The sequence below is a fragment of the Lissotriton helveticus genome, chromosome 7 (assembly GCF_964261635.1).
Source record: "Lissotriton helveticus chromosome 7, aLisHel1.1, whole genome shotgun sequence".
Taxonomy (NCBI): domain Eukaryota; kingdom Metazoa; phylum Chordata; class Amphibia; order Caudata; family Salamandridae; genus Lissotriton; species Lissotriton helveticus.
In genome coordinates, this window is record NC_136068.1 from 1299319122 (window position 1) to 1299334207 (window position 15086).

The following is a 15086-nucleotide window of genomic DNA, read 5'->3' on the forward strand; positions in this document are numbered from 1 at the left end:
ACTGGGAAACGTTCTTCTCTAGGTCGTATAGCTACGACGGTTTCGCCCATGCCAACCAATAATGTACCACACGAAATTAGGCTGGTGGACGTGGGGGATGTATCTGACAGTTCTAGCCTGAATTTATCCTCATTGAGTTTGGCCCCTAGCATTGACACCGCTGGTTTGCATAATTCTCCGGGGCCTCAAACCCAAGCGACTTCCTGGTCACCCCAGGGTTCGCCTGATAGACCAAAAACCAATACTAGAAAAAGGAGGGCCAGCTCTTTGGTTGGTCACCGTCCTAAACAGCAAAAGAAGTCGTCACATCTAGCCCCAAATGATGTTTTCCCACCTTCTATCCTCCCGGAACCTGATATAGTTGCTCCTATCCCCCCAGTTTGCTCAACAGTCCCCGAAGTTGTTCTCATGGGCAATATTGAGTTCTTAATGAAAACTCTCATGATACCACTTCTAGAGAGAACTAGGATGATCAGCTCTAAGCTAGAACAGATTGAAAAGGTGGTAGGCGAAAATTCACTCCTATTAAGTGATCTGGCTAGGGGTAATGCTAACTCCAAAACATCGGAGATCAAAAAGAACCCGGGTCCTAGCACTTTAACGGTAGGAGTGGTAGTTGAAGAACCCAAAAGAAAATTGGAAGTAAAAAAAAAAAAAAAACATACCCACCCCTAAACACAATTTGAAGAAACATTTGGGTATATCTAGCCAGGGTGGGAAGGCTATGGATCAGGCACGTGCATCTCAGCCCCTTTCCAGTAATAGTTTGTCGGCAGATAGAAGGCAAAATAGGCATCCTCCACAGACTAAGGTAAGTAGTAAAGACCATCTCCTCACCCCAAACCAGCCGCCAGAGGCAGCACCATGCACAATAGTCCTAGTGGGGGTGCCATCCCTGGGGGTGGGTAACTCAGAAACAGATAGGGAATTAAGGAACAAGGTGGTCTTTTGGTTAGACAGGAATAGGACCCTTCCCCCATCCTCTAGAACAGAGATCTTGGGAGCTAGAAGGGTGCATTGGGTGGGCAATAACCCTAAAGACCTTGAGGGGGGCTGCATTTTGGTTAATTTTAGAGACTCTTGGGCCGTGACCAAATCCGGCGGGAACCCAGATTTGGCCGAGTGGGGGATATCCAATCTCTGGGCCTTGAATATTTTTACCCGGGGACTAGGTACAACGGACGTCAAAATTCTGTCCCCATCTTTCGCCAGAGAGGACCCTATGGACCAAACCTAAATCATAGGTTTCTGCACCCTTTATCACTCTTCAACAGGTTTGATTCTTTAAGAGATTTGGAGGGTGTAGACTGACTCTCTGACATAGATGTCGAGATTAACGATTCCGAAAGCCAAATAGGTCCAACGGCTGCCCCCATTGAGACAACCACTGAGGATAGGACATACCCAAATGGACCTAGTACTTCAATACTCACGCAGGCATCACCACCCCAGGCTGTGAGCGGGCCTAGGAGTCCTAGAATCAGAGTAAATATGGAACAGGGTCACCTGGCATTGGTTTCATGGAACCTGGCAGGAATAATGAATAAACTCGACCTGCCCGACTGGGGGACATTTATAGACTCCTAAGAAATTTGCCTATTTCAGGAAACCTGGGCCAGGGAAGATTACCACCGCACAGGCTTTGCCTCATTTTCGATCCAGGCTAAATGGGGTGGGAGGGACGGCCCTCTGGTGGCTTACTCATCTGGGTGGGTTCCCATTTGGGTTGTTCAGCAAGTAATTTAGAGACTAACTCTGCGGATATCTAAAGTGTGCTGTTGGAATGGCCCAATGCGGTCAAACTAATACTAATTAATGTATACTCAAGACCAACGGCCGTGTCCAGTGTTTCGGGCACTGTTGAGGATTTATCACTCTTCCTGGGCTCTATACCTCAAGGTATTCCATATCTGGTAGGGGGTGACTTTAACTGCCAATTTGAGCCACTACCAGCTTTCCTTGAAGATACCTCATTGGAGGAGGATGACCTATGGAATATACCATCCGTTGGGGGGTTACCGGCTAAGTCATGGACACCACTTGCTACCCAGATCACGGCCCTGACATTTAATTACTCAATAAGGGCATGTAATGGGCGGGTTAGCGGGGATATTCCCCCGAAGCCCACCTACAATAAATTAGGAACTGAGTCACGCATAGATTATATTTTTGTGGAAACCCGTAACCGGGCTAAGATTAGGAGCTTCCAGGTCGCCCCACGTGATGAAAGTGATCCTAACCCACTGATCCTGAACTTTGTGCTCCCTGGTAGCACCGCTCAGAGTCAGCTGGCTTGCACACCCTCGAACCTTGGTGCGACCCTAGCCAGTAACAGACGGAGAATAAGATGGGTGAAAGTTATTGGGAATCCTGCAACTATCGCCCGGCTTTGTGCCACAATTCTACCAGTCTTTCAAAGTGTAGAAGACCTAATCTTATAAGCCCCTGTGGAGAAGCATAAGACTCTTGGTGACCTTCATTTACAGCTCACCAATGCATTGGCAGAAGTATTGAATCCACGAGTAAATAAAAAACCCACAAAAGTAATAAAAACCTCGTGGTACAAGCTGCCTGCAGAAAGGCCAAAGCAAAACTTCTTAAGGCAATAAAGCAAGGGGCTAGCATTGTGACGATAAGGGTAAGAAGGTCAGAATACAGAAACCAAGTCCAGAATGCCAAGATTGATTGGGACACCGACAACTGGTCCGAAATGGTGAGCGCTCTTAATTTAAGGGATGCTCGCAAATTTTGGCAGATTGTCAAAAATGGCTCTGCAGATCCAATACCAGCATTAGAAACAAATATTGCTCCCAGTGTTTGGGAGGCTCACTTCAGCTCCTTGTATTCCCTGGCCGATATTGAACAACAAGATGATACTTGTGATTTACTAAGGGGCCCTGGCTTTGAAATTTCCCAGAATGAGTTTACAGTTGATGAGGTTGCAGCTGCCATTGAAAAATTAAGTGCAGAGAAAGCCCCTGGCTTGGACAGGCTGCCTGGAGACTTGTTCAAGAATGAGCCAATCCTATGGGCTCCATATCTACAGGTTCTTTTTAATTCAATTTTGGATGGGATGGAGGCACCTAGTACTTGGCTGGGGGCAGAGATTGTACCGATCTTTAAGAAGGGCTCTCCTCTGCTCCCAGCCAACTACAGGCCTATTAGTCTTATAGACGTCCCCCAAAAAGTTTTTGCCAGGCTTATTCTCGACCGCGTATTGGAGTGGATGCTTGAACACTCCATTCTGAGCCCCTATCAAGCGGGGTTTAGAAAGAAGGTTTCCGCTATAGATCAAATTTTCCGCCTGACTCTCCTATATTGGAAAACGGTAAAGATGGAGGGTGGCAGCCTCTATACCGTTTTCGTAGATCTACGGGCCGCATTTGATCTTGTACCCCGTAGAAAACTCTGGTCTGTTTTGTCCAATATGGGGGTACCACATCACCTTTTAAATATCATTATTCGCCTTCACATAAACAATTACGCGCAGGTTAGATGTGGCCGGGATGGTTCCCTTTCCCACAGATTCCCCGTTGACAGGAGGGTGAGACAGGGTTGTGTGCTTGCACCGACCCTGTTTTGCCTCTATGTCAACGGGGTAATCGCTCATCTAAATGAGGTACAGGACAGCGATGCCCCAAGACTTGCCGGAAGCAGGGTGCCGGCGATTATGTTCGCAGACGACACCCTGCTCCTGTCTAAGTCACCCATGGGAATTCAACGAGTCCTCAAGGGTTTTGAGGAATTTTGTGGAACCCATGGTCTTGAGATTAATGCTCTCAAGACCAAATACATGATTTTCAACCCCCCATCTAAAACACGATCTAATGCCTGCATTGGCGGTAACAGGCTGGAGAGGGTCCGAACCTTCGAATATTTGGGGGTGACCCTAAACGAGCATATGTCCTGGTGCCACCATCGGACAAAATCGCAACTCAAACTAGCCCAAATGGCGGGAGGAGTTATTGCCCTTATAAATAAAAATAAATCATCCATCAAGGCAATTGGCCCCCCCCTAGAGATTTATAGAGCACAGGCTAGGGGCGCGGTCATGTACGGCAGTGAACTTTGGGGCCATATGTCTAAACGCGAGTTAGGGGCAACGGAGAATAAATTTATTAGGCAACTTTTATCTCTCCCCCCAAGTACTCCCCTTTTGCCGATGAGGCTCCATTTGGGACTAAGGCCACTCGACGAAGATTTGGGGGTTAGACCCCTAACCTTTTGGCGCAGAGTTTGGACCACACCAGAGTTGGCTAGCTATAGGTCCGAGCTTCAAGAGGTCGTGAACTATCCGATCGCAGGGAATATCCCCTGGTTCCAGCACATAAAAAACGAGCTTGTGTGTCTGGGGCTACCCAACTTGTGGCTTGAACCTGCGACCGCCTGCTTCACGGTTTCAAGAAAACAGCTGCTTTCACTCTACCATGAAAGTAAAATTTTAGCTCGGAGACAGGCCACGCAGTCAGGTACCTTGACTGACTCCTTCCTAAAGGCTAAGGACACTTACAAATTGGAGGGATTCCTTGATGTTATATTTCCATCTCACACTAGGAAATTGTACCTACAGTGGAGGTACGGATGTCTCCCAATCCAAGCCTTCACTAGTAAGTGGACTGATCCCTAACGGAGTCATTGCCCTGGCTGCAGCTACCACCAAGAGACTGAGCTGCACATACTCTTTTTTTGTCAATCTTATGGGCAAGCAAGATGGAAGTGGTTAGTCCCGGCCTGCAGAAATCTAGGTTTCACTCACTGCATGCAGGCATACAGGGTTCTGAAAACCGACCTTTCCCCCATGGTAGTGTGTGCAGTAGCAAAATACCTGGAAGCCTTCTGGCGGAAGAGAAATGGTTTGCAAACCAGGCCTGTAGATTAAACCTACAATTCCATAATCATCATCACATATAATTACTCTTTATCGATATTGACCTTTTAACGACTTATTTTTATTGTCTGCCAGGGTGAAATGTAAAAAGAAGCTGGCTCCATGTTTTTATAAATTGTAGTTTAATTCATTAAATGAAATGTACTCTTTTGTTGTTGTATTGTATTTATGTTTGCTCTGCTTTTATGGCTTTTTTGGCCGAAATAAAGATTTTGATGATGATTGCATATTGTTGTCGTCTTGGAAGAAGTCTTTTGTAGTCACGAGATAGGTGACTCCTCCCTTGGACGATAGTGCGCATGGTCATCGACTCCATCCTTAGATTTTTTTTCGCCATGATGGGAAATGATGGAGTTAGTAGAAGTAAAGAAAAAGGATGACCATGCGTGTGCATCTAAGTAAGATAAAACTGGAACAGATACAAGTCCCGGGGAGGCGGGAGGGCGTGTAGTGATCTGCAGCTCTACATGCCAAGAACAGATGCATACTGGTAAGTAGCATTTTCCGTTCGAGGCATATGAGCTGCAGATTCTACACTTTTGCATCGATTGTGCAGCAGTGTCTCCCCTAGCGGTGGTCACCTGTATCTGTTGCAGTAGTTTGAAAGAGAGTTTTAAGGACAGCTTGTCCTACTGCAGCTTGCTGCTTGGCTTGCACATCAACATAGTAGTGTTTAGTGAAGGTGTGTGTTGTAGACCATGTTGCTGCCTTGCATATGTCTTCTAGGGGTATGTTCCCTAAGAAAGCCATAGAGGCTCCTAGTTTGCATGTGGAATGCGCCCTAGGAGGAACTGTTAATGTGCGTTTTGCTTTTTGATCGCATATTTGTATACATTTTACAATCCACCTTGCAATTCCACCCTTAGAGATCGGGTTGCCTTTATGTGGTGGCGAGAAAGATACAAACAGTTGTTTTGTCTTTCGAAAAGATTTAGTCCCGTCTATATAGTAGAGAAGAGCTCTTTTAACATCTAGTGTGTGAAGAGCTCTTTCTGCTACAGAGTCAGGGTTTTGGAAAAACACAGGTAACTCTACAGATTGGTTTAAATGAAAAGGACTAATGACTTTTGGAAGGAATTTAGGATTAGTTCTTAGAACCACCTTGTTACAATGTAGTTGTAAAAATGTTTCTTGTATTGTGAAAGCTTGTATCTCACTTACTCTTCTAAGAGAGGTAATAGCAACAAGGAAAGCTGTTTACCATGTGAGGAATTGCAGTTCACATTTGTATAGAGGCTCAAAAGAGGGACCCACGAGTCTTGTAAGAACAACGTTTAGGTTCCATACTGGAGAAGGTGGTAACCTGGGTGGAATGATTCTTTTTAATCCTTCCATAAATGCTTTAATAGCAGGTACTCTAAAAAGAGACAGATGTTGTCTGTTTTGTAAATATGCTGCAATTGCTGCAAGGTGCAGGCGTATGGATGAATATGCCAAGTTACATCTTTGTAAATATAAAAGGTAGCAAATGATATTTTGAATAGAAGCATCCAGGGGATCAATTTGGTTATTGTTGCAATAAATGGCAAATCTCTTCCATTCAGCAGCATAACAAGCTCTGGTAGTAGGTTTCCTGGCTTCTTTAATGATGTTCATACAGTCTGGTGGTAGGTTAAGATAAGCAAACTCTAAGACTTCAGGAGCCAGATTGCCAGATTCAGTTGATTTGGGTCTGGATGTCTGATGTCTCCATGGTTCTGCGTTAGCAAGGAAGGTGTCAGTTGTAATTTTTGGTGTGGAACTAGAGAGAGTTCTAGCAGTGTGGTGAACCACGGTTGACGTGCCCATGTGGGAGCTACCAAGATCAATTTTAGGGACTGTTGTCTGAGCTTGTGTACTACCAATGGTATTAGTGGTAGTGGCGGAAAAGCGTACGCAAATCTGCCTGACCAGTTCATCCATATCGCATTGCCCTTGGACAGCGGGTGTGGAAACCTGGCGGCGAAGGTTGGGCATTTTGCGTTTATGTGTGGCGCACAGACCCCATGGTAAATGGCAGCTCTGTTCAATAGGTGTCCAAAACCAATGTTATCTTCTGGGGGAGAAGGTTTTGATGGGTATGACTGTGGGTCGGAAATATCAGGTACATCCCTTGGGTTTGGGGACTCCCAGTCTGGATCATCTAAAGGGTATGGGAAAGGGTCATCTGGGTCTATCCCTCGCCCTAGGCTATACTCATCATCGTTTTGAGGTGAGTGTGAAGACAGAGTAGGAGAATGTGGAGGAGAAATCTGTGGTGAAATGTTAAGAGGAACAGGGGATGAAGGAGAAGGAAGTATAGGAGAAGGGTGCATAGGAGATGTGGCAGAGTCCTTCTTGGCAGGTACTACAGGTGTGGGTGTTGTATCTGCCTTCCTCTTCTTTTGTGGTATAGTGGATGCAGCACCTGTTTTTGGGTGAATGTAGATCTTCGTTTGCAGAGGATCTGGTTGGAAAAGTTCTTCTCCTTGTGGAACCCCTGTCGGCGCCGATTTTTTCGGTTCCGGACGAGGTTGCTGCTTGTGTTTAGCCTTAGGAGGTGTTACATTGTCCTTTGGCGTAGTTTTTGGCACCGAAGGTGTTGTTTTCGGTGTCGTAGGCTGTTTCGAGGGCTTGGGCACATCGGAATCAGGCCTTGTTGGTTTCGGTACTGAAGACGATGTCTTCGGAGTGGAAGCTGGTCTCGTCGGCTTCGAGGCATCGGACGCTGGCTTCACACCTTTGTCTTTCGAAGTTGACGGTCTTGGAGCCGAGACTTCTTTCGGTTTCGGTGCCGAGGGAGCTGGTGGGATCGGCACGTGCGGCTTGCTCGGTAAAGAGCTACCGGAAGGCTTAACTGCTTTCTTCGGAGCCGGGCTCGATGGCGGGGCTTTCGAAGTGGTTTTTCGGTCGCGACTGGGCCCCGGAGGCAGAGTGTTGACCTTTGCCTTCGATCTGAGTGCTGTGTGTGGTGCAGGGGAAGTAGTACTCATGCGCTGACCCGATGGTATGGAGTCATCTGAGTCGTCTTCGTCTGATATGATTTGGAGATCATCGGAATCTCCATCGGGAACGAGTGGAACCTCCTCGTCGAAGATGTCTACCGGTTCCGGAGCTGATCTCTGCATGTCGCGTTGACAGGCCCTCCGATCTCGGATGGTTTTCTTGGATCGAAAGGACGCGCAGGCTGTTCAGCTGGATTCGTCGTGTTCTTGCGATAAGCACAGGTTGCAGACCTCGTGGTGGTCACTGTGTGGAAACTTTGCTCCACACTCGGGGCATTTCTTAAATGGCGCCCTTTCCATGAGGTGTAGGCCTCACGGCGTGGATAGGCCCAACGTCCCACGTCGAACACCGGAATCGAGCTGATGGAGTCAAAACAATGTCAGTCGATATTGAAGTTAGTTAAGTTAAGTTTTTATGATGTTTTGCGCTTCAAAGTACTTGAAAAGTAGATTTCGAGGCGGAGCGGAAAAAGTTCACCCGAAGCCAGTGGCGGAAAAAACCAATCTAAAGATGGAGTCGTTGCCCATGCGCACTATCGTCCAAGGGATTAGTCACCTATCTTGTGACTACAAAATACTTCTTCCAAGACAACAACAACATGCAATCATCCGAGCCCAACACCAGGCAAAAGTGTAGTATCTGCCGCTCATATGCCTCGAACATTAAGTTCATTTACGTTTCGCTGACCTTCTTTTCCACCAGGACCAATAGCGATGTAGAGACTTCTGGTCCTTAGCGGCGTATAACTTCGCCTCACTGTCCCAGATAGCCTTCAAGTTAATCTAAGCGCATTAATGGCAGGCCTTTGCTTGTGACAGTCCCTACAAGGTTTGAACCCTGTAGTTTTAGGGGGTGCCATTTGACTAGGGTAACAAGAATACTTCTGTTATTCAGTGCCAAGATACCTTTGGGTGAACGTGTGCTTTACAAATACAAGTTATGTTGATGGCAGGCCTTTGCTTGTGACAGTCCCTACAAGGTTTGAACCCTGTAGTTTTAGGGGGTGCCATTTGACTAGGGTAACAAGAATACTTCTGTTATTCAGTGCCAAGATACCTTTGGGTGAACGTGTGCTTTACAAATACAAGTTATGTTAGGTTACATATGACTTACACACTGGTATTTTAGAGTTAGTTTGAAGGGAGGGTCTTGTAAACAGACAAGGGTTAGTTCCAGACCCGCATCTGCTGGCATGAACTGAAAGAACTGACAACAGCATGAATATGTGGCCATTATATACAGCTCTGCATACCACTTACAGAGCAAAACAATAATAGAGCAGGCGTGCACGACTCCGTCTACTGGCGCACAGCGATACTGCTTGCCAGTCTGATGCCTGCGGAATGTACAATAGCTGAGGAACTGCAGTTAGAAGTATGCATCAGAAATATCGTTTTAGCTGCGTCACACTGAGTCGTCCTCTATTTCCTTTCTAGTTGTTAGGAGTGCAGGTTTGTATTGTTTGCCCTAAGTTGGCAGGGTATGACCAGACATGGGTCCCATGCTCATTTTGCCACTGGATTAAAGATAGCCAGGCTGATGACGGGTTTTGCCCCAAAACTGGTCCCAGAATGCTTGATTCCGGTCCAGGGAAGACCTGGCTTGACAGTGCGGTTTGGACTGTTCCCACGGGGCACAGGGTAAAGACTGATTTGCATATGGCGGTGTCTGAACTGGGGTGGCGAAGTGAGATAAAGAACGATGATGGATTCAACCCAGATCTGTGACTGGGGGCGAGTGTCTGAAAAGTTTCAGCGCTCTGTCCATCATCTCCTTGTGTTTGCTTAGTGACGTTTTATAGAGCTGAGTTTTTGAGTGAACCAAGATGCAGGACTACTGCAAGAATTGCAGATTTACTTTATTTTACTGGTGTGACTAAGTTTTCAAGGGCAGTAAAAAAATCCAATTGTTATAACTCAGCACGTCAGTTTCCAAGACACCAAATAATGTGGGCAAATTAAGTGCCAAAATAGTTAAATATGGGTCTTTAACTTAGTGTTGATGTTCTTCTAAAGGTTAAAAAAAAGTGAATCAATTTGACTGAGGTGAACTTAGGAATAGTAAAAGGCACCGCAAAGTGGTTTGAGCAGGGCAGGTGGAGGGGAATTTTACAAGGGAGATCACCAAGGTTGGAGAATATCAAATCTAATGTGTGGAAGGGGATAAGATAATGCACAGTTATACCATACGCTTGCAGAGGAATCTGGCAACCTCCTTAACTTCTCAGTTCCTTTTGAGATCGGCCAATGGATGCAAAATAACTGGCTCAGCCTTTAATGGAGAAAAACCTGAAATGCTCAAAGCACTTAAGATGCTGCCATTAGATGCTTAGCACAACTTTACAATAACCATGAACACAACTAATACAGAACTTGCATAAGTGTGTGGTTCTGAGATGCAGAGTTCCACGTCTAGATAAGTTCTTGTTCCTGTTGGAGGTAGATGCAGATTATGCAGTAACATCCTGAAACTAATCCTCACCCAAGACAAAAGCTTTATACTCTTGCTCCTAAGTTGAATATTTCATGAAAACATGTCTTTGAAAAAGGTGTTGCACCGGGTGCACTTGCAATGGAAAGCCCTCCATGCTGCTCCAACTAGTGATACACAGATCAGCAAGGTGGGCGTAAGCAAGTTCTTCCACTCAAACCACCCCTCACCTCCCCCAGTTTGAAGTGGAACTCAACTGCATGAGGTACTATTTGTTTTTGGGAGTAACTGTCAGAGAAAAACTGGTCCAGCAGCATTTTTTACCCTCTTCCACACTCAACGAGAGACGGAGCACAAATACATAAGACTACTGTCAGTCACACGAACACTGCATATTTTTTCTCAACACACTTCAGGTGCTGCCCATCTTTTATTCATGGCATACATTCTCGTCACTGCTCATCTAAGGAGAAGGGCTGAATGCATGCAGACCGGGTATAGGAAAAAAACCTAAAAGTACCCTGGGGAAATCTGTGTGCACTCTGATGCTGGACAGATTACCACAGCAGGTCACTGTATCAGCTATTAGTGCCCTAATTTGTGCAAGAATAAGTATCACAGACCAAAGTTTTTCTCAGAAATCCACAGCTGGCGCTATCAAAAGTCGGGTGAGGAATACCAAGGATAAGTAGTCTTGATTTCCAACTCATTACTCTTTCATCCACCACCAGACACTCCCTTCCTCTTTACAGCACTCCAAAAGGTTCTTTTTCATCCCTGCTCTTTCTTCGTTCTTTTTCCAGATTTCTCTTCCTCCTCCTTTGCCCCTTTTGTGTTTTTCTCTCGCTTGCCCTGGGTCAAAGTCTGATGAGGAAAAATACGTGCTGGTCTCAAAAATGAGTGCAGGTGGGCCCTACCTGTAATCACAGGCTAAAGTTAAGCACTGACCTCTGCACCCAGTATTCATTGCATGAGCAAGTCTCCCCATCAAAAATAACAAAAAACATCCAAGCATCAACATACCCTACAAGCTCTGCAAAAGTGTGTAGCTCAAGGAAACTGGCATCTCGCTCACTGGTGAATTATGCAAAGCACACACCCATCCTTGAGTGCCAGGTAAACATCATGGTCCTAACTGAGACAAGCATAACACAAACTCACCCAAAGGAGTCAAGAACTTCAGACAATGCTCCCACTAGGGAGTTCGGTACATTCGCTCTCTTAAGCAGGAGAGCAGAGCATATTTGGAAGCCATGAGGGACACAAAACTACTGTTCTTGAGGCTTTATGCAGAACACTAGTCCAAGAAGATAGCAGACATGATTCAAGCCCATTCAGGCTCACAATATATATTACAGAAGTAAGACATAGAAAAGCATACATCCACTCCCCAAAAAGTCAGACAGTGCATACTCACTCCCTGGTGTCATAACCACCCCAAGCACCAGAAACATGGCAAACCAACGCTTCTACAGCACACCACGGAGGCACACCACTCTACTGCCTAAAGGGGTCTGCTCCACTGTACATCCATACCTAAATAGGAATGCACCCAAAACATACGGTCCCCAATGAGTCAGGCACATATCTATGCATAATAAGTCAGGCAAAAAAAAACCCTAACCTTTTGTTATTAGCTATCCATGCACCCAAACCTCAACATTAACAGCTTTTTTCAGGTCTGAGTTTCAGTAAGTACAAACAGAGCAAAACACTTCGAAATCAACATAACAGCATTAAATTGTTGGCCATTAGAATGAAGGGCCTTTTTGAACTGGGAGATCAAGTTACATCATACCGAAAGCACACCGTCAGAAAACAATCAGAGTATATCTTTACTGACAAGATGGGCAAATAAAGAGCCCCACCTACAGGGCATAGTGTGTACCACACCCACATAAATGTAAGTAGTTACATTCACAGTCTCTGCCCATGAGACTTCTCTATCTAGTACGACAATTGTGAGCCTCAATGAATTCATTACTGAGTAATAGGTTAATTAGTCACAGACAATGCACTATTTGTGCAATGACTCTGTTATGAAGGATTCGTTTCCTAAGTGACAGCCATGGCCCTGCCACTGCTCTTGGGTAAAAATCTGCTACAAAACTGATGATCGGCACCCGGTTTTCATCCTCGCTACTTGCAAGATTCAAGATATTTTGTAGAAGCCTAGAGCACTCACCACTTTCCACTGGTCAGTCTCTGGATGAATCATTTACCTGTGCGATGGCTGTCTCATTATCTGCCAGCCCCAGGAGGAATATCCTGACTTTGTCAATCCGGACAGGCACCGTCCGGCCTCGCCATTCCACTTCACCCATGGTGGCCGCCTGTTTCGCTCGCGTCTGGGTGATCAGTGACTAGAAGTGAAGAGAGATTTATATTTTTCTACTTCATACCTTCCAACAAGCATGTATTCCCAAACACTCAGGTACATGGAAACTACGTTGAATATGATGAATAGCTCACTAAAGGATAGGATCAGGACGTGGCTTTTGGCAGAGTTCAGAAATAACATTTGACATCACTATAAATAAGTGAAATTCCTAGCAACAAATTCCCATTACAACACATTTTGTGCAATATTTTTATGCTATGGAATTAAAAAACAGAAATACAGCACATATGCTATGTTGCTAGTGGCACTCATGTTTCTAACATATTGTAAATGCAACAAGAGTTGAAGAACGCGATAGCACAAGGTATCCAGTAAGGCCCAAATTCAAGTGCCACTGCAAAGGCCCAAATTCAAGTGCCACTGCAAAGGCCCAACTCACCAGCGGTGGGCCTTCCTGCTCTTTGACCTCCTTATGCCCTTATCATTTCTCCATTATCAGCACCATCCACTCCCCAGTAGTTCACTGTGTATTGTGCCAGCCAATGCATACATTTAGATAATACTTTCATTGTAAAATAAAAGAACTGGGATGTTTTCAGGAATATCCTCAGAAAATGCATGTGCAATGCAATCATACTTATACATACAAGCAGCAGAGGATGACTGCTGACTTCAGTGAGCACACTCACAGAACACCACTGGAAAATATTTCTGCCAACACCTCCAAAAGCCCAGGTCTTGGTGGTTCGACCAAAGGTAATGCTTTAGTGTGCTTATAAATGAATCATTTACCCCTACTTTGGGCCTTAACTCCTTTTATCCTCTACGACCACAAACACCGCATAGTTTGCTTCCTCCCTCTCGCTACTCTCCCCACCACAGCCATGCTGGCTACATCTCTGGCCAAGGAGCTGGGGGAGAGGATAAGATTTAAAAGGAACTAACAATACAGAATGACGATGATCAGCAACTTTCAATAATTATGACATCTCGGGCCCCTTAAGTCATGAGCACAACAAAAATACCAAACATTAAGTACAGGAAATCCAAAAGCAAAAACAATATTTACCTTTAAGAGTAGGTTTCCTTGACAACACTAAATGACAGGGCTCAACTGGGGTGGGAAGACAATGAGGGGCAAGACATAGGATGGTCACATGATGCTTAAAAGCATTATGTCGGAGTGAGTACAGGAGGGACAACGGTGGGGGGGAATAGCTGATGTTTGGGTTGTTTTGTATGTCTTTCGTCTGTCCAGCACTGCAGTCAATGGGGTAGGCTGCATACGGTCTTTCTGTATTACTTTGCAAATAAAATTAAAAAAAATTGAACCATAAGACCAGTTTTACAATTTGCATCTATTACAGATTTATATGCTGTGCATAAATCAGCCTTTTAGTGGTTGTGTTCAGAATATTGTCTTGTTTTTCTCAAAAGAAAAAAGTGAGCATTGACCATAGTTTTGTTGAGAAGGGCTTACTATGAAACACAAACAAAGTTATTCGAAGCCTGATGGTGGCGGATATCAGCTGATGCCGGTTTAACACTTCTAATTTTAATAAGAGACCTGCATTGGAACTGATTAGGCTCATCAAACCCCACCTTGTGTAACATCAGACTTATGCCCGGAAATCCCTCGAAAGAGTCACCATTTTCAGATTTTTATTTATTTCGCCTTCTCCTTTGGTTTGTCAGTATTCTCTTGAGTTGAGTTTGTAAATAAACGTCTGCTGGTGGAGGTGGGTGGGTCGCTTGTGAATCCCAAAAATTCTTCAAGCTGCAAAACGACACCTACTGGTACATACCGATTTTGTTTTGCAGCGTGAATATTTTCTGGAATCACATGCTGTGCATCAATTACACAGCAGTTTGATTTCTGGACGTCTCTTCTTGTGTGTGTAAAAGATGAAGAGCTTTCCTGATGTTCTTTGTTCTTTCTAAATACTCCATAACTGCTCTTCGGACATCTAACCTGTGCAATGCGCTCTCCACCTGTGTTTTAGACTTTTGAAAAAAAGATGGTAGGTGTATAGCTTGGTTAATGTGGAATTTTAATAACACCTTTGGTATGAATCTTGGGTTCTTACCAATTCCCATTCTTGTTGGAATCCTCCGATTCTTCCTTCTGGTGACTTGTGTAGTAGGGTTCTTTGTGGGACGTCACTTGGTAATGGAGCTCTGTCTCTTCCGTGGACACGATACGGCTGGTTGGAGCTTGAGCAGCACTGCCATTGTGGGGTGGTGGTAGGCTGCCTTTCTCTACACCATGCCTCCTCAGAAGGTTCCCCTGTATTGTAGGGCCCCCATTGCCTTGGTTGTCTCGTTGCCCCTTTTCATGCGCTGAAGCGCTGCACCTACCGCCTTCCCAAATAGGCGGTCTCGTGTGAAGGGCATTTTGATTATGGCACATTGGACCTCCAGCTTGAAACCGGGGATTGTCAGCCCAGCGTGCCTGCAAAAGGT

The 15086-nt window shown here is 45.3% G+C and overlaps 1 protein-coding gene across 1 annotated transcript in view; it reads right to left on the reverse strand.

Annotated features, from left to right (window-relative positions):
* The window catches only part of SRP68 (signal recognition particle 68), a 344507-nt gene that overhangs the window by 147160 nt on the left and 182261 nt on the right, over positions 1 to 15086 (reverse strand). The window contains exon 8 of the mRNA XM_078654565.1: positions 12505 to 12645. Within this exon, the coding sequence (XP_078510691.1) occupies positions 12505 to 12645 (141 nt within the window). The remainder of the gene's footprint in view (positions 1 to 12504; positions 12646 to 15086) is intronic.